General features: G+C 47.8%; 1 protein-coding gene across 1 annotated transcript in view; it reads right to left on the bottom strand.

Annotated features, from left to right (window-relative positions):
• Window positions 1–25,137, bottom strand: part of VSTM4 (V-set and transmembrane domain containing 4) — a 95,616-nt gene that overhangs the window by 16,077 nt on the left and 54,402 nt on the right. Inside the window, exons 5-7 of the mRNA XM_036265752.1 lie at window positions 23,191–23,224; window positions 6,988–7,094; window positions 5,665–5,726 (exon numbers count right to left, since the gene is read on the bottom strand). Coding sequence (XP_036121645.1) covers window positions 5,665–5,726; window positions 6,988–7,094; window positions 23,191–23,224 — 203 coding nt within the window. The remainder of the gene's footprint in view (window positions 1–5,664; window positions 5,727–6,987; window positions 7,095–23,190; window positions 23,225–25,137) is intronic.

Raw genomic sequence — 25,137 nt, 5'->3', positions numbered from 1 at the left:
AGGAGGGGTACACAGCAGGTGCGCGGCGCACGGAGGTCCCCCCTTCTGGTGAGTCCGTGACCGCAGCGGGCAGGCGGGATTCCCGGGGTGAGCACATGTCAACATCTCTCTAGACAAAAGGGTGTGGAGCTCGGAGGGCCCCCCAGGGAGCACTGTTTTACAGAGATTATGGCAAAATGCAAAAACTGCAGAATTAAAGCCGAAACTGGCACCAGGCCCCAAAGACGAGAGGCCTCCAAGTTATTTTCAAAATTACCCACCACAGTCTGCGTGAGTCAAGTAACTAATTGACTTTCGTTTCAGCGACCATCAAGACTTATTGATCCGAGAGATAAATATTGACCAAACTGAGACGGGGCCATGCTGGCCTCCTGGGAAAATAAATCTTCAGGTTAACTAAACCTGCAGCGGCGGGGCCTGGCGTTTGACTGAGCTGCTGCTCAGGCCGAGGCCCGCTTCAAGTCAGGCCCGTAAAGTGTGTTGTCATCACTGTAAACTGGTCTCCAAATGACTGGTTTCTTGTTGGTATGGAACACGCTAAGACTTTTCATATCCTTCTTTTTTTTATCCTCATCTGAGGACATTTTTCCATTTTTTTGTTCAGCTAGAGTGGGAGGGAGGGAGAGAGAGAGAAACATCGACGTGAAAGGGACACATCGAGTGGTTGCCACCTGCATGACCCAACCAGGGCCGGGGACAAACTGCAACCGAGGTACGTGCCCTTAGCGGGAACCGAACCCGGGTCTCTCTGGACTGCAGGCTGACACTCTAACCGCTGAGCCAAACCGGCCAGGGCAAGACTTCTCATATCTTAAACGATCAGGGACAATTTGGTATTTAAAAAATTATTATTGAGAGTACTTACTTAAAGCAAATAATCCCTTAGAAACGTATATAACTGCGTAGGATGTACTTTCGTGACATTAAGACCTCCCCGTGTTGAACCTCCCCGCGGAGGGGCTGTCAGCTCACACGCACGATCGAGTGTCAACAACAGAAACCTGTGGTCAGGACAGAGCCACCTTCCAGAACGTTACGAATCCGTCTACCTGGAATTGGCCGAAACTGCTTACGGCAGCACCTGACCCAACAGGCAGATGTACAACGGACTTTTATTTAATGGACAAATGAAGGTGGCGCCACCCGGCTGTGGACTACAGCACGTCACCCCTTCAAGACTGATGACACTGCAAAGGGGCGTCCACTGGGCGGCAGCACTGTTCTCATGGGAGAAGGAACATGTCCCTGTGGGTGGCGGAACTCGCTTCCCTTAGACAGTGCATCCTCACACCAAATCTGGGATGGAGAAGGGTTTACTGCGAGAAAGATGCATGCAAAAAGCACTTTTGGGATCCATCCCTGGGTATGTCAACAGAACTTCAATAACTAGCTGTTTGTGTTATTACCATCGGTAAAGAGACTGGGTCAGAGGGTCCTTCGGCCGCTTAGACTGTCCGGGGGGACTTCGCAGGGCAGTCACTCTTGAGGCTGGTGATGAATGTCAGAACTAAGAATGCAAGATCTAGTGATACACACGGACCCTCACGGGCGGGACGCAGGGTGCTCCGGGCAAGGAAAGAGGCAGCTCCAACTCTGCTGCCCAGTGCAGCTTCCTGAAGCCCACTGAGCGGCCAGGGGTCTAGCACAGTCAGCGAGACGTCTGCCGCCGCACTTGAGGGTGAGTGTCGTCAACAGAACGATGCTGAGGATGAATCTCCGATGACATGAACCAAACGCAACAGCACTGTGCGGACCCGGTTCACCGCAGGCTGAAGAAGTGTCCTTTTGGGAAGCAAGTGAACCAGCTTCTCCAACAGCGGGGGCGGGGCACCTGGGCCAGAGCAGCAGGGGCGGGGCCCAGCTGAGCCGCGACAGGACACCAAACCATGCTCAGAGACCAGAGTCCACGGGGAGGCAACTCCTCGAATGAGCAGGTTAAACTGCATTTTGGTTAAGAAGGACCCAGGTTCAAGTCCTGACTGCAGCCCACAAGCTGCGTGACATTGCGTAAGTCACCAGAATGACAAGACCTACTCCGCAGAGCTGGTGACGCAGAATCGCATCCCCATCCTGCAGACACTGCTCTGGGCGTGGGGGTTCAGCGTGAACAGGGCAGACCTGCCCTCTGGAGGAGGAGAGGCAGCTACAGAGGACTACGCAGCATGTGCGGCACCTGCGACAGGGGTGCCATCCGAGGGCGGGCGAGTTTCACAGGAGTTCAGAAAGCTGCACCGCGGTGACGTTGGAATAGAGGCCCCAGGGCTGAGTGACAAGCCACCGGCTTCTGTTGAGAAGGAAGGTCCGGGCAGGTGGACAGATGCCGCAAAGGCCCTTGCAGACCTTTCATTACGTCTGAGGACCAGGTGGGAGGCCAGTGTGGCTGGAGGGGAGCGAGAAGGGGGAGGTAGTGAAAATGAGGTCAGAGGGCTAGTGGGTCCAACCTGGCAGCCACCAGCCGAACGCGGCTCGGACGCACCTGCACTTCTGACATGAGATGCGCAGGAAATGCCACATTCACTCTGGAGTTGGAAGATGATACTAATAAGTTTGCTATATTGGGTTAAAGAAACCATATTATTAAAATTGGTTTCATCTGTTTCTTTTACCGCCTTCCTCTGGCTACCAGAAAATGTCAGCTACACGCGTGGCCTGCATGACACGGGGTCGCAGGTCACAGTGCGGAGCGGGGCGTTGACCTTGACAGCGTGGGAAGGAAGATGTGCGCAGGAAGCTCTCAGCGTATTTCCCGGGGCACAGCGGAGAAAGCCCCGGAGACTGGACTTCCGTTCAGACACATCGCTCGGATGTAAAGGCGAATAAAGACATTTGAAGGGGAGATACTGAACGTAAGAAAGAGTAATAACACTAGTACAAGTTAAGTTTGAATAACTGTTTGGAATGTAGTGATAAGTGAAACTAGCAAGTGATGATTATTGAAATACAAAACAAAGTAAAATAAAACAGAATATGACAAACAGATATAACTGAATCCATTCCTAAATTCCAAATGGATTGGAGAAAAACAGGCATAAAAAACAAAACCAGCCCGGCCGGTGTGGTTCAGGTGGTTGAGCATCGTTCCATGGACCAAGAGGTCCTGGTTCGATTCCCCGTCAGGGCATATGCCCAGGCTGCGGGCTCGATCCCAGATCATACAGGAGGCGGCCAATGGATGCTCCTCTCTCACCAATGTTTCTGTCTCACGCTCGCTGTCCCTTCCTCTCTCTCCCCGCCCTGCCCAAAAAAGGCATACAGGTATCCCATTAGCCATCCTAGTAGATGTGAACTGGTTTTATGCTTTTAACTTGCATTTCCATGAGGCCAATGAGGTTAAATAATTTTCATGAGCTTACTGGCTATTTGTGTGTCTTCTTCTACAAAGTGCCTGTTTAAGACTTCTTCCCTTCTCTGCGATGCTGTCCTTTCTCCTTGACTGACAAGCGTTGCTATGTTCTAGACAGCCCCTGGTCAGACATGAGGACAGACATGTTCCCAGGCTCTGGCCTGGCCTCCCATCTTGTGCTCACAGCTTTAATCAGCACAGACCTTCTCAGTGTCAACAGAACCCACATCTTTCGATCTCTTCTTTCAGGGTTGGTACTTCATGTATCTTGTTTAGAAATTCTTTGCCTGCCCTGACATTAGGGGGCTCTGCTATCTTTAGGAAGCTTTATTTTCCCCTCTTTTTACTCCAGTCTAGGCTCCTTCTCGAATCTGTGTGTGTGGTGTGAAGTAGGGGTCCTGGGTCTTCATTCCGATGGACGTCCACCAGGCCCGTCACCGTACGTCGAAGAGACAAACCCTCCTTCCCGCACCGTCATGTCACCTTTGTAATAAACCCAGGGACAGTGCATCGGAGATCGGGTTGGAGTCCTTAATTCTGCTCCTCTGATCTGTTTACATCTTGGTGCTGTCACCACACTGCATTCATGACTGTGGCTCTCATGTCAGTCTTTGGAGTTGGTGTGTAAATTCTCCACTCTGCTCTCCTCCTTCGAGAATAGCCGGGCCCTTCTGCGCAGTCCGCCTTGTCGAGGGGCCTGGCCAGTCTCTCTCCCCTCCCCTCTCGCAGTGAGCAGTGTGGGCAACAACATGAGCACCAGCTCGGCTGGAGACTGAACAGTAAACACCCACGCATCCACCCTGATGTAAGGAAGCCAGTAAATGAATAAATGAGGGCAGGGGCCCATCTGTTCCTCACAAAAGAATTTCAAACAGTAACTGCAGAGAGACGGAGGAAAACAGAAAATCCCACACACGTCAAGGCAAGGCTCACTGATGAACGCTGGCGGTGGTGGGCCAAGCTCAAGGGGAAGCAGAGTGTTTGCGTAGCCTTGACGGATCCCCTAAAATAGTTATTTATGTCACATGAATTATTGATTGATTGATTTTAGACAGAAAGAAATATCAATTTGCTGTTCCCTTACTGATACATCATTGGTTGCTTCTTATCTGTGCCCTGACCAGGGATCGAACCCACAACCTGGGCACACTGCGGTGACACCCACCGACTGAGCTTCCTGGCCAGGGACAAACATGTGTTCATCACTGTGGTGGTTTGACACCCCTACACATTCTCTGCTGCTGTTCCCTTCGGGGGGAGCTTAACTGTCCTCCCGGAGTGTGCCCTGGACTGGGTGACTGGCTTCCGACGAACAGGCTGCGGAAGGGAAACAGTCACCTCGGAGGAGGCCTGCAGACAGCGCCTTCAGAAGGTGGAAGATTCGTGCGCCACTTGTAAGGTGCACGGACGCCAAGTACGTCCCATGTGACGCAACCGGGGAAGAACCGCCTGTGCGTTGTTCTTCCCCCAAAACTACACCCCGTCCCAACCGTCCGAAAACCCTCAGAAACCCGCATCAGGGGACGATCTGAGAAACTACTGCTACTGCTCTTCCAGACTCTAAAGGCCAAGAAAGAGAAGGATGGGACAGGACTGTCACAGAGGAGAGACTGGGAGACATGACACCGACTGCGTGTGCTCTCCCGACTGGGCCCGGGACAGAAAGGATGGGACAGGACTGTCACAGAGGAGAGACTGGGAGACATGACACCGACTGCGTGTGCTCTCCTGACTGGGCCCGGGACAGAAAGGATGGGACAGGACTGTCACAGAGGAGAGACTGGGAGACATGACACCGAATGCGTGTGCTCTCCCGACTGGGCCCGGGACAGAGAGTTGCGGGTGACCCTGAAACCTGGTGCAGGTCTGAAGCGCAGTGCCGGTGAGGAGCCGGGGTGCCCTAGCTCGGGGGGCGCACTGCTCCGTGGAGGCGCCGCCATCGGGAGACGCTGGGCTGGGGAAGGAGGCTCGGGCTCCATGTCTCCTCTGTGACCTGACGTCACTTCCGAGCAGAAAGCTGTGCCATGTTCTCAGGCCCTTGCCGGGCCCTCTGGGAGCGTTCTGCAGGCAGCTGCACTACCAGCTTGCACTGAGTGTGCCTGTGTCCCCCGAGACAGCCGCGGCGTGGGGGCTGCACGCGGGTGGAGGGAAAGCCGGGGTGGGAACCGAGGGAGACGAGCCAGCCCGAGGGCTCGCAAGGGGACGCGGGCCCTCGCTGCGGAGAACACGGAGAACTCGCGGCGTCTGGGTCCGGGAGGGCACCACTGGGCCCTGAAGTGGTCCAGGGCCTGAGGGCACAGGGCATGGATCTGACTACTCACCAGGGCGACTTTCCTCTGCGGTTTCAGCAGCTTCGGTTTGTGGAACGAGGCGGCGATGGGAGCTGTGGAGGGCATCAGGGGTTCAGCCTGCAATCCCCCAGCACGGGCCGCCCCGACGGGCTCGGCGGGTGCCCCCAGTCCTCGGACACCATCCTCTCCCCTCGCCCAGTTCAGCACAGCGGCGAACTCTGCCCTCTGCAGACGGGCCAGGTGTGCGGGCCAGGGGCAGGCGGGCCTGGCCCCTCCCCGGGGTCCTCACTGCTCGCTGACCCTGACAGCGGTGGCCTGTGACCTCACGGCCGCCTCATTGGTCATCAGGGAGGGCAGAAACAAAGATATCGAGGCCCTTAAAGAGCAGGAACTTGAGCCCCTTCCCCTCACGTCCTATAACTAGTATTAGATGATGTGAGACCGAACTCAGCCTTGCAGTCAGACGGGCCTCACCACAGGGCCAGGCGTGCGCCTCAGCTCTCCGGGCTCACTGGCACAGCTGATCGAATGAGACGTTCCTGCCCACGCTGTCTGGCCAGGCGGGGTTCTCTGCCCCCCAATCTACACCTGCCACGCCTCACAGGACGCCCTGCCTTTCCGCCCTCTGTCCTCCCAACTGTTCAGCCTGAGCACGCCCCGACTTCATCACAGGGCCCGGTCCCTAGGGGACAGCCCCGGAAGCCCCAGTTGAGGGACCACATGTATCTGCCTCGTTATTAAATGGTTCACCTGGGCGATCCTGGTACTTCCAACCATGTTCCCAATTCTTTCAGGTATGAGCTTCTCTCAAAGTGCCCAGTTATCACAGACACTATCTCCAGATGGTCTTGGTTCTCCCGACATGAAGGGATTCTCTCCTCCAGAAATACCCACCCTCCTCGTTTATGTTCCTTTCGTCATAACTGGAATCAAAGAGCCACCCTCGTTTTATCCTCAGAGCAAATCCAAAATAAATTACCTCCCGGTTTACACCTGTAGATCAATCAAGAGCCTTCTTTCCCTTGAACGAGCAAGATGTGACCCTGTGCCCCTCCCACTACGGGCAGAGCATGCTGATGGTTTACAGTGAATACACTGTGGAGCCAGTCAGGGGATGCTGACCTCCCCCTCCCCCAAAGCAGTGCCGGGCCAATGGCACCAGCCCGGCCCGCCCCGGGGGTGGGGCTCAGTTGCAACCAGAATCTAGGCGGGGTTCTCTGGACCATATAATCACTAGATGTCATGTCCTCCATCCGTCTTCTCTCCCGGCCCTGACCCCACATCAAAGCCCTGGCCCACTTTTGGGTCAGTCGCGGTGGCTTCCTCGTGGGTCACTGCAAGCTAGCTTCCTACCTTTGGCAGGGACAGCGGGAGGGACGTCCACCTTCTCCTTTCGCCTCTTGCCCTTCTTGGGCTGCAGTGGGGCCAGGCTGGTCACGCTGGTGACAGTCTCCCCAGAGCTGTGGAGGAAAGGGGGCCCGGTTAAGACAAAGGCAGGTCTGTTCCAGGGAAAAGGACAGGAAGCAACAGTTCCCAAGTGCTCCCGGTACACCTTTGTAAGGTGGGTCATCGTCCAGCTCAATGGGCGCTCTCTCTCCTCTCCAGGGATGTCTGGACCTCTGCACTGACCCTTGGCTGAGAAGGACAATTCGATGAGCTGGCTAGTGATTTATAATGTGTGGTTCAGAGTCCAAAGAGGCCTGGAGACACCTAGGGCCAGCTCATCTGTGTTGCTTGGGGTGTACAGATTTATGGTGACACCTGGTTTCCCTGGCCGCACAGGTGGGCTTGGCTACATCACCAGGAGGGCACTGAGATGTGACAGGAGCTTCTGCTTGAGCTCCCCTAAAACCAGGACCCCTTGTACACATCCGTGGTTCACAAGCTCAAGACAGGCTGCTCCTGGCCAAGCGAGACAGGCCCAGGGGAGCAGCCTGGAGCCCTGAGGTCCCCAGGACTGTGCGTGTGTTCTGCTGCTGCGCTGCGACCTGCCCTGCAGGAAGGCTAAGTGAGGTGCCTCGGGAGTGCTGTTTTCTATCGCCGCACTGTCAGGTCCTTTCACGTGTCCTCCGGGATCGGCCAAGTGGTTACCGGTGAGAAGACCAGACCTGAAGATGCCGCTGGCTTTCTCTGAGTGAGCGCCCTACGCAGCCACACGCGAGCTCCAAGCAGACCGCCTGCCGTGCAGTCTGCTCTTGATGCTCCACGGGGTGGAGTGCACGGACCTTCTTGAATGGCGTCAGTCCTGGTACAGTTACCAAGACAGGCTCGCCTCTTAATACATAAACAATTTCTAGAAATCCCTAAGAACATGACCGACTGCCTGTAACAATCAAAACGAATGAAGGCCGGAAATTGCATATAAAAACCAAGTTCAAACGCACTGCAGTTCCTCTCCCCACGTATCAGAACAGCACCCATCGAACTGACGGCACTGCACGCTCTGGCCAGCGTGTGGGGACAGGCACTGTGTCGCTGGGGGAGCGCACACCTCCCGATGGGAAGCGCTGGGGGAGCAGAGTGCCTTGGGCTCTCAGAACTGCAGGGAACCTGCCAATTTCACTGGAAGCACTTATTCTGGGGATACCCTTGCAGGCGCGTGAGAACGCGTGGATAGTACATGTGCTGCTTACAGCAACAGACTGACAGCAGCCCAGCTGTCCAGGGCAGGGGACTGGTCACGAGAATTATGGTGAATCCACAACTCTGTAGCTGGAAAGAGGAAAATATACATCATTAAGGGAAAAATCTAGGCGTTGGAAAATGTGTAAAATGTGATTTTTTAAAATAAAAATAGGAGAGATAAGAATGAATATATATATATATATATATATATATATATATATATATAAATGCATAAAGAAACTCTGGAAGTATTCAGGAGAATTTTAAAATAGTGGTTCCTTAGAATGGGGGTGCTGAGGAACTAAACAGATGGAAACTGAATAGGGACAGTAATTAATATATATATATATATATATATATAAAATCTACATGTATACACACACACACAAATACGTACACACACTAAATTATTTAACATTTAATTTTAGTTATTAAGCCACTTGATTGTATAATCTTCGAAAAGCAGTAAATTAAACACAAATAAACATGAAGATATATTTCATAAAAGAAAATAGACTATTGCGCCCTGGCCAGTTTGGCTCAGCGGTTAGAGCGTCGGCCTGCGGTCCGGAGAGACCCGGGTTCGGTTCCCGCTAAGGGCACGTACTTCGGTTGCAGTTTGTCCCCGGCCCTGGTTGGTCGTGCGGGTGGCAGCCACTCGATGTGTCCCTTCACGTCGATGTTTCTCTCTCTCTCTCCCGTCCTCTCTCTCCCTCCCACTCTATCTGTACAAAAAATGGAAAAATATCCTCGGGTGAGGATAAAAAAAAAAAAAAAAAAAGACAGAAAATAGACTATTGCAATATAGTCCTACAAATTTCGAAATAAATAAAGACTGACACACATTGTGGGAAAAATTCTAAGAATACAGTTTATACTGAAATCCCCTAGAGATGGCTGATGTTTATTGGGAGCAGAAACTCTGACTGGCCATAGCTTTAGAATACATGGTCAATTGCACAGATGCACAAATAGCCACAAAAGAACACGTGTTTACTAAACTCTGATTGCTAAGAGAAAACAAGGCATCAGAATCTCTGAGAACTGCTTGAATTTACATGTACAGCTTCATTTCATAGCTTTATAAACTCCCAATATGTGCATTTCTTCTCTTTCCATTATCAATTATAAATGCATCCATGTTCCTGTTTTAAAAGGGTAATTACAGGCATGGAGACAGGAGAGAATAAGTCCATCACAACTGAAACACAACCTTCACAAGCACCTCACACAAACCTTTGCTGCCAGTGTTTTCCTCCTGTATTTTCCCCATGGACCTCATTCTTCAGAGAAGTTTGGGGTTCACAGCAAAATTGAGGGGAAGGTACAGAGATTTCCCACATAGCCCTGTCCCCTCCCCCAGATACATGCCTCCCTCATTATCGATATCCCCAACCCAAGTGGTACATTTGTTATCAGTGATCAAAAACACTGACACATCATACCACACAGTCCACAGTTCACTGTAGGGTTCACTCTTGGGGCCGTGCATCCTATGCGTTTAGACAACATAGTGTAACATGTCCTACAGAACAGTTCACTGCCCCAGAAACCCTCTGTGCTCCACCCCTGTAACCCTCCCCCCACTCAGCTCCTGCCAGCCACTGACCTATTTATTCTCTCCCTGGTTTTGCCTTTTGCAGAATGTCCTATGGTTGGAATCATACAGTATGTAGCCTTTTCAGATTGGCTTCTCTCACTTAGAAACATGCATTTAAATGTCCTCTACTCTTTTCATGGCTCCATTGTTCATTTATTTTTAGCACTGAAAAATATTCCATTATCTGCATGTACTGGGTTTATTTATCCATCACCTACTGAAGGACATCTTGGGTGCTTCCAAGTTCTGGCACTTAAGGACAGAGCTGCCATAAACATCCATGTTCAGGCACCAGGCAGCAAGGAGCCGGTTACTCTGCCACGTCACTGCGCCTCCAGGACAGCCCTGGGGAGAGCGAAGGCCAGTCTGTGCCCGCCGTGGGGGCGGGTCACTCCCAGAGAAGCGGAGGACCGGCCAAAGTCTCCAGGCTGCTGGTGGCAGCACAGACCCACGGCGCGTCCAGGTGGGCTGTTCTCCACGTCACACCAGGAGCAGCAGCCAGGCCCCTCACGGCCTAGCCTCCCGGGTCTGTCCCTCCCGGGGCAAGGGAAGAGGAGAACACTGAGCCTGAGCACTGGGATGGGGTGGGGACAAGTGGCACATCAATGACGGCCGGGGTGCCAGAGAGAGGCCAGGGGACAGGCCCTCGTCGCTGTCTTTGCGTCACCACCTGGGTTGCTCAGGTGACTGTGGACAAGGGAAAAGCATGCAGCATACATGTGGGCTAAACGCAAACCACCACCACAACCACGGCTGCGGTGTCTGCAAACCCATGTCTGTGACCAGAGCCCACTGGGCTTTTCAAGGTCAGGGATGCAGGCGGCTGCAGCCCCCCCCACCCCCCCCAGCTTCGCCCTTCCCACTCCCCTTGCACTGCCGACCTTCCCGGAGCACCCACTCCTTGTTCACGCCTGTGACGCACCCACCGGGAAACCCAAGCTCCAAGCACACTGGGACAGTGCATCGGCCCTGGAGCCGGGGCCTGGCTGGCATCCCTGGCTGCTGCCCTGGCGGCGAGGAGGCCTCAGCCCATCACACTGGTACCAGCGTTCAGCTAAGACTCGGTCCCGGCACTGCTGTGAGCAGGGAGGCTGCCTTGTGTCAGCACTGCCAAGGGGCATCTACGGAAAGTGGGGCTTCGTCACTGTTAAGATGATGCCATCCCTGGGCATCTGGCCCTGGGCCGCCCAGCCTCCCTCCCTGCTGCTCCGCCGGCCTCCGGGGCTCTCCGCTCCCGAGCCAAGTCCCTCCAGCCCCGGCCTTTCAGCTGCTTCTCTCCTGCTCTGGTCGGCCTGGCCAACCCGCCCTCGGGGGCACTCTCCTCGCCCTTTGCCCTTTGCCCTTCGCCCTTCGCCCTTCGCGACTGGCCCTGCCCCCCCCCCCCCCAAGACCTGAGCCGGCCCTCGGAACAGGACAGCTCTGCGGGCGTCCCCAGGGCGCTGCACACTGGTGCCGCTCTGGTCTCCCACCGCCGCAGCCTCCGGGGCGTGGGCTGGCCCTCCACCTGCTCTACGGCCTACTCTGTCCCCGCGGAAGACCCACTCACAGTACCGACCGAACAGACCGGAACCATCAGGTACCAACTCATTCAGTCCCTCCAACAACGCCCTGCGCTAGGGCGGGCACCGTGGTGCCATCTCACAGGGAGGGACGCGCCGCCAGCCGCAGAGCCAGGCAGGAACCAAGGCGCCTGGCCGCCCAGCCCGACCGTCACAGCAGCTGCCTCTCACGGAGGGGACACGCCTGCCACATGGCTGCTGCCCAGGATCACACAAATGAAGCAAGTATCACGCCTCTAAGTTCCCGGCACCTCTCTCTAGATTCTTTTTGAAATCGTTAAGTCTGGCCCCACTCTAAGATCCTGAGCAAATCATCGCATTAATAAAGTCCCGTACGTCGATGGCTGCGGTAGGCTTAAAAATCTGATGCTTCAGAAAAGACTGAAAATGCTGTAAACTAAGCTCCGCACCACAGGAAACGTGCCTGCGTTTATCCAGCACAGAGTCCTCTCTGCCACAGAGGACCCGGCCGGCTGGGGGATTTCAACCGGCACAGGCAACAGAATGCCAGGTTAATGGGTCCCATTTGCAGATACTTTGTCATCTCAAACCCATCAGAAGAGGTCAAACCAAAGGTCAGGAAGCGCACCCACTGGGAGCTGCCTCTCCAGGGCCCTTGTGGGCTCAACTTCCCTGCGCTGACCTAGGCAGGCACTGACTCCGCATCCTGGTGGGGAACTGTCACCCCTGTGCGCACTGGGCGGCATTGCATTTTAAAGCTGCTTCTCTGGGACCCTGGGGACATTTCCACAGCTGTGCCGCTCTGGAAGCTGTGTCCCTGAGGAGGACAGTCTCCCACCCCGGAGGTCAGGCAGCTTCCGACTTCGTGGACGACACTAACTCAAGGGAGCCTTGGTTTCTTTCTGTCTGAACTTCCCCCAGCAAGTCATGGAATTCCCTAGAGTCTCCGGTCTGCCTCAGTCACCTGACGAGGTGGCCACCCAGGGACTGCAGGCTGGGGCCAGCGTGTGTCCTCTTCCTGAGGGCCCTCCCCTCCTGAAGGCTTCCATTCCTGGCACCTTGCCCTGGTCCTGTGCTCTCTGCCCATTCTGCCTTAGGAGGAAGTGGTCAGAGGACCGAGGACATTTGTCTTGCTCATCCCTTGAGGCTCCAGCGGCCCACTGCCCACTGTCCCAGTGGAAGCAGGCCTGGCCCCTTCAGGGTTCTGGGGTGCACTGGGGTACAGGCAGGCTTTCCAGAGGCCGGTCTGCAGGCTGGCCCGACAGAAGACATGCCCACGGAGACAGCTCCACTCGGGCACCCAACCAGTCTTGCTGACAGCACCAGCCAGTGAAAGGGACAGCATTTCAGGACGTGGCCACCTGACCTCTGGGAGGGGTCCCAGGGCTGGGGGAGACCAGACTCCAATGCCTGCCAGGCTGGGCCGATGCCCTCTCCTGTCCTTCCAGCCTTGGTCGGCACAGCTCAGAATGGGGCAAGTGAAGGGGGAGGCCTGGCGGGAGGGAAGCAGCCCAACACCTGCACCATGTGCTGATGTAGAAAGGCCTAGAACACAGCAAAACCCGAAAACCTGAGAAACCCCACAGACCGGCTCTCCCCAGCCTCTGAGCACCCAGCCATAACCTCCCCAGATCTAAAATGCCGGTCCCTGTGGCCCATGGGGCACGTGCTCTAAGACAGAGCCCAGCAGCTTGCTGAGGCCTGTGTCACTACCACAAAACGGAGCTTTAGAACATTTGACATCCCCCCAAGTGTCCTCTTGCCCATGTATAGTTAATCCCTGTTCCTACTTCAGCCCGAAGCAACTACTAATCCACTTTCCGTCGTTACAATGAGCTTTTCTGGACGTTTCAAACAAACAGAATCATTCAGTATGTCATTTTTGGCATCTGAATTTTGTTACTTAGCTTACTGCTCCTGAGGCCCATGCACGCTGTAGCACGAATCAGCTGTCGTTCCTTTTATTATCAAAGAGCGTTTCACTGAACGAACGGACTGAATTGTGTTTATGCTACACCGGTTGCTTCAGCTTCTGGGTGTCATGAATTAAGCAGCTACGAACAGCATGTGTCTCTTTGTGGCCATATGCTCTCTTTCCTCTTGGGTGGATTCCTACGAGTGGAATTGCTGGGTCACATGGTAAGTTTATGTTCAGTTGTAACAAACCGCCACACTGTTTGCCGAAGTGGCTACACCACCGAACCACCGAACGTTGCCCATCTACAGGCTCCTGTCTGTCCAGGTCCTCGCCCAGACTCGCCACAGCCCGTCTGCTCTATGACAGCCATGGCCTCACGCTGGGATTGGATCTGCATTTCTCTAAACAGTTAACACAGTTTCACAAACGCGTTAGTCATTTGTATGTATTCGTTAGGAAAATATCTGTTCAAAACTTTTTGTCCATTTTTAATTGTATTTGTCATCTTTCATTGAGCTGGAAAGAGTTCTTTGTATATTTTGTCCCAACACCATCTGCGGAACAGACTGCTTTCCCAAGAGTGAAGGGGGTATCAGTTTCTCCAGTCCAGACCTGCTCCGCCAGTAAAGCAACGTGGCTCTGGGCTGCCCTCGGTTGGGAACTTTGGCTGACAACTCAATTTCTTGACTTACTACAGGTTTATTTAAATTACAGCTCTCTTTGTAAAAGAGTTTTGGTCATTTGTGTCTTCACAGAAATTTTTCCGTTTCATTTATATTGTCTAGTTTGTTTGAGTAAGTTTGTTCATAATTCCTTATAATCCTTTCCATTTCTGTAGGGTCTGATTCCTTTATCCTTCCCAATTTTGGTTTTTTTATTTTTTTTTGTCTATCTCTCCTCTCTCTTTTTTTATTTTTATGGACAGTCTAACTTAAGGTTTTTAATTCTGTTCATCTTTACAAAGACCCAACATTTGGTTTCATTATATTTTTCTGTGTGTGTGCGCGCACGTGTATGTTTTCCATGTCGTTGATTCCTGTTCTGACCTTTATTATATCCTTTATGCTGCTTTCTTTGGATTTCACTTTGTATTTTTTTCTAGTTTCTTACTGTGAAAGCTTAGGTTATTGATTTGATACCTTTCCTCTTGTCTAATGCAGGCATTTAAAGGCGTAATATTTTTCTGTAAGCAATGCTTTGGCTGCATCCTACACATGTTGGTACATTGTGTTTCCCTTTTCACTGATTACAGATATTTTCTCATTTCTCTTGTGATTTCTTTTTTGGCCCAGGTATCATTTAGACGTATGTTGTTTTAAATTTCAAAACATTTGGGAATTTCACAGATTTCTTTCTGTTATTAATTTCTATTTAATTCTGTTGTTGTCAGGGAACAAACTATTGTTTGATTGCTTGTATACGTAAAATGTTTGAGTTTTGTTTAATGGCCTAGCATACGGTCTGTCTTGGAAAATGTGCCCAGTACACCTGAAAAGAACGCATCATGCAGTCATTGAGTATTCTTATGTGTGAGGTCAAATTGCTTGATCTTCTGTGCCCTAATTGATTTCCTATCTAGGCATTCTATCAATTATTAAGAGCGGAGCATTGACATAAGCTATTATTCTAGGAGCATCTATTTTATCTTTCAATATTCCGTGTATATGAGACTCTGTTGGTAGGTCCATATAGATTTATAATTGTTATATCTTCCTGATGTTTAGACTCTTTATAATTATGAACTTCCTTCTCTGTCTTAAATTATATATTATCTTAAATTAATTTAGCTATAACCTCTGCTATTATTACTGTTTGAATGGTACACATTTTTCCATCCTTTGAATGCACTCCATTTACTGCACATGCCTGTTGCCTCAGCCAAAAATATGTGTGACCCCACCGTAACCACGCAGCGCATGGGTGCTATCGAATCCAGCTCATGGGAACAATGAGCACCCAGAAGAAAAAGGCACTGCAGAGCCCAGGGTGAGGACGAGCAGCAGGAAGGCTAAGAGAGAAGGGCTCAGCCTCTGGTGCCTGGCTTCTGGAACGGGCTTTCTTTATCTCAGGCCTCAAGGGTGAGCACAGCAGGACTGGGACAGCTACTTTTTTTTTTTCATTAATGATTTTAGAAAGAGAGGAAGTAAGGGAGAGGGAGAGAGAGATAGAAACATTGATGAGAGAAAAAATATCAATTGGCCGCTCCTGCCTGCCCCCTACTGGGGATCAGGCCCACAACCTGGGCATGTGCCCTGACCGGGAATCGAACCGGCAACCTCTTGGTCCATGGGTCGACGCTCAACCACTAAGCCACATCAGCTGGGCAATATTATAAGAGGAAAGCTACTTTAATGCTCACTTTCAGGGATATCTTGCTGAAGGAGTGGGATATTGAAGTCATCTTATACATAAGTGACCTACACAGTCCACGGGTATCAACGATCTATCACTTTGAGTGAAGTGTGGAAACCTCACTTCTACTTAGGTCACTTTACCTCCTTTACTTTTAAATATCGGAATGCTCTTCTTGAGTATCAAGTGGTTTTATAATTTTCGTTTTAATAATTAAATATAATTTTTAAAACTCATGAGAAAAAAATAGTCTACTTGTATTTATGTTCTATTATTCCTTTTTTCTTCCTAATGCACCAAGGTTTTCTCTTTTATTTCAAGAATTTATTTTCAAGTAGGCCTCATAGTGATCAATTTCTTTAGTTTCCCTTAATCTGAGAATGTCTTTGTTTCCCATTCTTCCTAAAGGATAATTTTGCTGGATATAAAATTTGTGGTTGATAGGTTTTTTTGTTTTGTTTTCTTTTATGATTTGAAAAAGAAGTGGTTTCACTTCTTTCTGTCCTCCATAAATTCAGATGAAAAATGCACTGTCATTAAAATATGTGTTTCCCTATCAGTAATATACAGTTTTCGCTGGTTGCTTTTAAGACTTTTTCCTTTGTCTTTGGTTTTCATAATTTTATTTTAACCAACTTTCAGAGTCCTCCTTTGGTAGTCTCTTATAAGATTCCAAGGTTTATGGTAGTGCTTAGCAGGGACAAATTGACCTATGCCACCTCCTCTGGATCAAAAGTCTCACATTGGTAAACACTATGAGTTTGCAGTATTTACTATAACTATTATGTTATCTGTAAGGTATGTCCCACAAGATAAAAGGCTAGCACCTTAGCACACATATTACTAATAGCTGAATTCTGCAGAGTGAGGCATAGGACAAGCAGGCATTGTTAGAAAAGGGTTAGAAGTAATTGTGGTCAAAAAGCATCAAAGTGGTTCAGTGTAGTTGCCAGCTCCTTTCTAAATAGGGGAACGGTCCTCCAGGGACAGGTGACAAGCCTCCTCCAGCAGGAACCACATGTTTACTGGATCATCAGGGGGGTGACAGCCAGAGCATGGAGTCTAAAAATATGCAAATTCATGCAGAACACACGTTTTTAGGCCAATTAGTGGACTAATATACAGACCTGTAGGAAAGATACAAATTTAGCCAATTTCTTGGTAACAGCAAAAGAAAGTAAAACCAATACCAAGATGATGGCAGATTAAATGGAAGCTACACTGACAGGAAACTGGAATTACAACTAAAATACAGAAAAATCATCCTGAAAAACCAACTGAAGACTAGGTGAAGAAAACCCTTATAACCAAGGATGTAAAGAAGAGCCCACTTTAAGACTGGTAGGAAGTGTAAAAGACAAGAGGACTGGGTGGGCTCCCACAGGCAACAGCTGAAGTTCTAGAGGGATAGGAATATCTCAGCTGCAGGGAGATTCCCCTGAGAAGGTGGGGTTCTAAACCCCAAGCTGGGCTCCCCAACCCAGAGTAACAACTGAGAAAGATGCCCACATAATACCTTGCTGTGAAAGTACCAGAGGATCTGTCTGGCAGGGAGAGATGGCTGCAATCAGAGACACCCTCTTAAAGGACCAATGCACTAAATTTCATTTGCAGTCATTCACCTTGGACTCCAGCAGAGGGAGGGCAGAGTGGACTACAGCTCCATGAGGAAAATCTGGGATTAATGGCTCTGGGGAGAGAGCTAGGAAGACAGCCTCCAGGATCCCTGTGCTGAGTCATTCCCCCACACTGCAGAAGTCATCTTTCTCAGTCAGTATTTTCCCATCAAAGCAGCTTTAGCCTTGGGGGAAGCAATTTCCCCACCCACTGTAAATTCTCTCACCCAACCCAGTGGAGTTTCACCTGCCTGAGGACTACAACCTGAGGCTTGTTAAGTGACTGAGACTAACAATTATCCTGTAGGCAGAGGCAGATCTCTGGGTGCTTTGAGTCTTTGCCTGACCTGCTCCTCTGCCTGACCTGCTCCTCTGCCTGACCTGCTCCTCTGCCTGTATTAGTAAAACCAGATCCTGCTGTTCAGCTTGGTCCTTTCCATACACACCAACCCCAACAGAGGCAGCCACAAACTGTGTATCACTCTGAAGAGGCCCCAAAATAATAAACCCAGTGACCAGCTTCAATCAACAACAGAGCAGGTCCCAATAAGCTTCACAAACAATATATCCACAGGGAGATTTTGGCATGCTCCAAACCCTGTTGAGGTTCATTGTGCTTCCTGTGATAAGTACTGTATAGAAACCTACATGCTGTTCTAGGGGTTGAGCATCACTGTCAGCCAGACTGACGGTCAAGCCTACACATGAGTGGACCAATAGCAATCAGACTCCATTACAAAAGGATGGCCCATACAAGGGACACTATTAAAGCACCCAGGTCAGGTGATCAAGGAGCCTGCATCACTGGGTCCCACTGGCCAACTACGACATAAGAAACCATACCTAGACTGGGCATCATAGCAGTTCTACCTAATAAGTAGAAACAAATCCAAATAGGCAGCAAAATAGGGAAACACAGAAACAACCCCAAATGAGAGAACAAGAGAATTCTCCAGAAGAAGACCTAAATGAAATGAAGATAAGTAATTTAAGAGATATAAAATTCAGAGTAATGATTATAAGGATGCTCAAAGGCATAGAAAAAGATGCAGAAAGTACAAAAATCTACCAGTCATAAATAAATAATAACATGGCAGAAACAAAGAATACACTGAAGGAATAAACAGAAGATTAGAGGAAGACAAGGTTTAGATCAGCAAATGAGAAGACAGGGTAGAAAAAAAAATTACTCTATCAGAGAACCAAAACAACAACAACAACAACAACAACAAAAACAATTAAAAAATAAGAGGACAGTTTAAGAGAGCTGTGGGACAATATGAAACATAACAATACCCGCATCATTGGAGTACCAGAAGAAGAAAAAAATGAGCAAGGGTTAGAGAACTTAATTGAAAAAATAATGGCAGAAACGTCCCTTACTTGGTGAAGGAAAAAGTCACACAAGTTCAGGAAGCACAGAGAGTCCCAAGGCAAAGAAGAATCCAAAGTGCTCATGCCAAGACACATTATAATTAAAATGCCAAAATTAAAGACAAAGAGAAAATCTTAAAGAGAGCAAGAGAAATGCAACATGTTACCTATAAAAGAGTTCCTATAAGGTTGTCAGCTAATTTCTCAACAGAAATACTACAGACCAGAAGGGAATGGCATGAAGTATTCAAAGTAATGAAAATCAAGAATCTGAAACCAAGAGCACTATACCCAGCAAGGCTATCATTCAAAATAGAAGGTAAAATAAAGAGCTTTCCAAACAAAAGAAGGCTAAATAAATGTATTACCACCAAACCAATATTACAAGAAATGTTAAAGGGACTGCTATAAGATTAATAAGAAATATAGAGAGAAACATAGGCATGATAAATAAAAATAGCAATAAATAAGTATCAATAATAACCTTAAATATAAAGGGATTAAGTGTTTCAATCAAAAGACATAGGGTAGCTGAATGGATAAGAAAATATGTCCCAAATATATGCTGTCTACAAGAGATCCACCTCAGAACAAAAGACTGACACAGGATGAAAGGGAAAGAACGGAAAAAATTTTCCATGCAAAAAAAAAAAGCTGGGTGAGCAATCATTATAGCTGATAAAACAGACTTCAAAAAGAAGGCTATAATAACAGACAAAGAAAGTCACTACATAATACTAAAAGGAACAATCCAACACGAAAATATAATTATGGTAAATATATATGCACACATTATAGGAGCACCAAAATATATCAAAAAACTTCTGGAGGACTCCAAGGGAGAGATCAACCGTAATACAATCATAGTAGGGGATGTTAATACCCCACTGACATCACTGGATAGATCTAGAAAAAAATTTAACAAGGAAATAGAGACCCTAAATGATGCACTAGATCAGAAAGATTTAATTGATATTGACAGAACATTTCACCCCAAAGCTGCAGAATATACATTCTTCTCAATTGCACATGGCACATTCTCAAAAACAGATCACATGATAGGACACAAATTAAATCTCTACAAGTTCAAGAAGACTGAAATCATATCAAGCATCTTCCTGGATCACAATGGCATGAAACTAGAAATCAATTACAACAAAAATACTCGCAAACATTCCAACACATGGAGACTAAATAGCATGTTAATGAACAATGAATGGGTTATGAAGGAGATCAATGAAGAAATCTAAAACTTTCTGGAAACAAATGAAAATGAACACACAACAACACAAAATCTATGTAACACAACAATCCTGAGAGGAAAGGTCATAGCACTAGAGGCTTAACTCAAGAAACAAGAGAAATTTCTAATAAACTATCTAACTCTATATCTTAAACAATTAGAAAGAGAAAAACAAGAAAATCCCAAAGTAAATAGAAGAAAGAAACTAATAAAATCAGACTGGAAATAAATTACATAGAGATTTTTTTAAAAAGCAATGCAAAATATCAATGAAACCAAGAGCTGGTTCTGTGGCTAGATAAACAAGATGGATGAATGTTTAGTCAGACTCTCCAAGAAACAAAGAGAGAGGACCCAAATAAACAAAATCAGAAAAGAAAAAGAAGTAACAACTGACACCAAAGAAATACAAAAAAATTATAAGAAAATACTGTGAACAATTATATGCCAACAAGTTGGACAGTATAGGTGAAACAGACAAATTCCTAGAATCATACAGTCTTCCAAAACTCAACCAGGAAAAGTCAGAAAACCTGAACAGACCAATAACAACTAATGAAATAGAAATTGTAATCAATAAAATACCAGCAAACAAAAGCCATGCTCTGGAAAGCTTCACAGGAGAGTTTTACCAAAAATTCCAAGAAGAATGAACACCTACTCTCCTCAAACTATTTCAAAAAAATCCAAGAGGAAGACTTCCAAGTTCTTTTTATGAGACCAGCATAATCCTAATTCTAAAACCAGATAAAGAAACTACAAAGAAAGGAAATTACAGGCTAATATCCCTGATGAACATAGATGTCAAAATCCTTAACAAAATATTAGCAAAGAGGATCCAGCAATATATTTAAAAAATTAGTCACCATGACAAAGTGGAATTTATCCCAGGGATGTAAGGCTAGTACAATATTTGCAAACCAATAAATGTGATACACCACTTAAAATGAGAGATAAAAATCATATGATCATATCAATAGATGCTGAAAAAGCATCAACAAAATTCAGCCCCCATTTTTTAATAAAAACTCTCAGCAACGTGGGAATAGAGGGATCATACCTCAACATAATAAAGGCCATATATGACAAACCTACAGCCAACATCATACTCAATGGGAAGAAAACTAGAAGCATTTCCCTTAGGAAAAGGACCAAGACAGGAATGTCTGCTTTCACCTCGCTTATTCGACACAGAACTGGAAGTCTTCGCCACAGCAAGCAGACAAGAAGAAAAAATAAAAGGCATCCAAATTGGAAAGGAGGAAGTGAAACTGGTATTATTCACAGATGACATGATACTGTAGACAGAAAACCCTAAAGATTCCACCACAAAACTAGATTTAATAAATTTATTCAGCAAAGTAGCAGGATATCAAATTAACATCCAGAAATCAATGGCATTTTTATACACCAATAATGAATACTCAGTAATAGAAACTTAAAAAAAATCCCATTTACCATTGCAACAACAACAAAAATTAGATACCTAGAAATAAACTTAACCAAGGAAGTAAAAGAACTGTTCTCAGTATACTACAGGATATTGAAAAATGCAATAAGGGAAGATATGAAAAAGTGGAAGCATATACCATGTTTATGGATTGGTAAGATCAACATTATTCAAATGTACATACTACCCAAAGCCATCTATAAATTCAATAAAATATCTTTTAAAATACCAATGGCATATTTCACATAGCGAGAACAAATACTCCAGAAGTTTATATGGAACCATAAAATACCCAGAATAGCCACAGCAATCTTAAAAATGAACAAAGTTGGAAGGATTACAGTACCAGGTAGCAGGTTATATAGTACAAAGCCACTATAATCAAAACACCCTGATGCTGGCAAAGGAACAGTCCTATAGATCAATGGAACAGAGAAGAGAACCCAGAAGGTGACCCAAGCCATTATGCTCAATTATTATTTGACAAAGAAGGCAAGAGAATACAATGAAGTAAAGATAGTCTCTTCCCAAGTGGTGGTGGGAAAATTGGACAAGTACATGCAAAAAATGAAACTATACCACCAACTTACACCATACGTAAGAATAAACTCAAAATGGATATAAGATTTAAATGTAAGTCATGGAACCATAAAACTCCTAGAAAAAAAATATAGGCAGTAAAATCTCAGACATCCCATGTACGAGAATTTTTACCAATACAACACCTAGGGAAAGAGAAACAGAAGGAAAATATAAACAAATGGGACTACATCAAACTAAAAAGCTTCTGCACAACAAAATAATTCAGCATCAAAATGAAAAGGGAACCCACCACTGTATAGGAGAACATTATTTGCCAATGATACATTGGATAAGGGTTAACATCCAAAATATATAAAGTGCTTGTATAACTCAACCAAAGAAAGATAAACAATCTAAGTAAAAAGTGGGCAGAAGACCTGAATAGACACTTCTCCAAATAGGACGTACAAATGGCCAAGAGACATGAAAAAGTGCTCAATGTCACTAATCATCAAAGAGACACAAATTAAAATGACTATGAGGTATCACCTCACACCTGTCAGAATGGCCGCCATCAACAAATCAACAAACAAGTGCTGGCTAGGGTGTGGAGAAAAGGGGACTCTAGTACACTGCTGGTGGGAATGCAGACTGGTGCAGCCACTATGGAAAAAAATATGGTGTTTCCTCAAAAAATTAGAAATGGAATTGCCATTTGACACAGTGACCCTACTTCTAGGAGTATATCCTAAGCATCCCAAAACACCAATCAGAAAGAATATATGTACCCCTATGTTCATAGCAGCACTATTTATAATAGCTAATATCTGGAAACAGCCAAAGTGCCCATCAGCAGATGAGTGGATAAAAAAGCTGTGGTACATATACACAATGGAGTACTATGCAGCTGTTAAGAAAGAAAGATCTCTTATCCTTTGAGACAGCATGGAGGGACCTGGAGAGTATTATGCTAAGGGAAATAAGCTAGTCAGAGAAAGACCTGTATCACATAATATCACTTATTTGTGAACAAATTAAATTGAAGAACAAAATGGACCCAGAGACATGGAAGTAGGGAACAGAATGACAAACCTCAGAGGGAAGAAGTATGGGGGGATGGGGGTTAGGAAGATATAAACCAAAGAACTTATATGTATAACTGCATAACTAATGGACACAGACAAATGTGAGATGAAAGATGGGGGGATGGGAGTGGAGAGGAGGGGTTCAATGGTGGGGGGAAGAAGGGACATTTGTAAAACTTTCAACAATAAAGATACATTTAAAATAAAATAAAAATATTTTAAAAAGAAAGTAAAAGCAAAAATATTCTTACCTGTTCTGAGGGCATTTTACCAAATAATGTCTCACTGTGAAAGGAAAAAGAAATAAAAGATGGTAAATAAATGCTACTTTATACATATATGCTCCAGGAATAAACAGGAGTCATGGGAGCCCAGGTATTATGAAGCACCTTTCAGGCTCACATACTTCTCTTCGGATGAGTCCAGCAGGGCCAGAGCACGGCCACCACTGACTGGATACTGTTCCACAGTTGGATTAAGCCAGGCATGAAGCCATACACCCAGACATAATTGTTTTTGTTTTTGTTTTTTTGCTAGGTTGCATTGGGTTCTAACCTGAGGGTTCCAGGAGTAACAGAGTCACCCAACTTCTGAGCTCTCCCTTAATGATAGAAGGCTTTTGGGGGGCCACCTGTTTCCACTTAGACGCTCCTCTCTATAAAATGGGTTTCCACTCTGATCAGTGCTCTCCAGGACTAGTCGTGTGCCCTGGGAGAAAGAGCCTTAGAGTACGATATCCTCCTCAGTGGGTTTCCCTGAGAAACAAGATTCCAGTTGCAGAGGAAAACGAGGACTATCCAGTTATCCGGACAAGCGTCCAAGCCAAGCGCACAGGGGAGGTCATCTCACACCGAAGTCAAGCTGAAGCAGACACAGGGCCCGGGGCTGTGTGGTCGATGGCAGTGTCAACGGCCCCAGTGATCACCCCTTCCTGCATCTATCCGCACCCGTGTGTAACACCCTGACTCTGTGTGGCCACACTGACTCTGCCTTTGGCCATGTGGCACGCTTCGATCCCGGAAACATCAGCCGAGCAGAGACGTAGAAGGTCCCTGTGCTCTGAGGTTTGGGATGCTTGCTCTCACTCTCTCCCTCCCCTACCCTCCCTTTTCTTCCTCCTTCCTTCTTCCCCCTACCCCCTTCCCCCTCCCTCTCGGCTGGGGATACTTCTACCATGAGGACGCCTGGCTAGCCTACTGGATGATGACACCACATGCCTCAGACTCAAGCCATCTCAGCGAGGCCCCAGCAGGCCCCAGCGGATCAGCCCTGACCGCAGCCGCCTGCGTGACCCCGTCTGAGACCAGAAGTGCTCAGCGGAGCCCAGCTCAACTGCTGACTGCCAAACTGTCAGCAAACGGAATGTTGTGAGCTGCACACTTGGAGCGATCTGTCGAGCAGGTGGCCGGTTCAGGTTCCAGACCAGGATGACGAGTCTCAGCTTTAGAGGGGCTCCTTTAGGGTCATCTTGCCCACCCCTGTAAGTACCTAAACTCCCCCTGCATCCAGCTACTGCGTCCCATTCCAGTACTCTGCACCAGAACGTTTACAGATACAACAACAATAAAGCCACAGTGGGTACTTACCGAACACGTCACAAATCCCTGCACTATTCTAAGCTTGTTATACAGACGGGTGCATGCACACCCTCGGGACGGCTCCCCGAGCGCTCTCAGGACGGGCGCTTCCATGGAAACGTACTTCCAGATTCGCACCTGCCGTGAGAGTCTGTCCTAAGAATTCTTTCTCCTGAGACATGCCTGAGGTCAGAATGTGCACCCTCCATCACATCTGCTTTCCGTTTCAGAAAACCTAGGCCCACCCTCCCCCACCCGAACTAGTACTGCGGAGCCTGTCCTGGGGCAAAAGCAGTGGGCACCAAACGAGACGATTTGAGATACTGGTGCCGGCCTGAGAAGGTGAATCACGACGACGGGGCCACGAAACCTCTCGCTGGGTGCGTTTCCGATGCTGGGCCGTCAGCGACGACGGATGAGCACCTGATCCGGATGGCAGCCAGCACAGTACTAAAGATCGTTTTCGATGAAGACTTGTCTTGTAACTGGGAAGCGGTTAGACTATCGAGTGTATCCGAGTGTATCCATCCCTGCCTGTTTATATTGAACGGAGTATTTCAGAGCTTACAGCTATTTAAAAAATAGGAATACAATTGATGCTGAAGTCTATCACTAACCAAA

The sequence above is a fragment of the Molossus molossus genome, unplaced genomic scaffold (assembly GCF_014108415.1).
Source record: "Molossus molossus isolate mMolMol1 unplaced genomic scaffold, mMolMol1.p scaffold_m16_p_17, whole genome shotgun sequence".
NCBI lineage: Eukaryota > Metazoa > Chordata > Mammalia > Chiroptera > Molossidae > Molossus > Molossus molossus.
The sequence above is the reverse complement of the archived record's forward strand: the minus strand, read 5'-3'. Positions and strand labels throughout refer to the sequence as shown.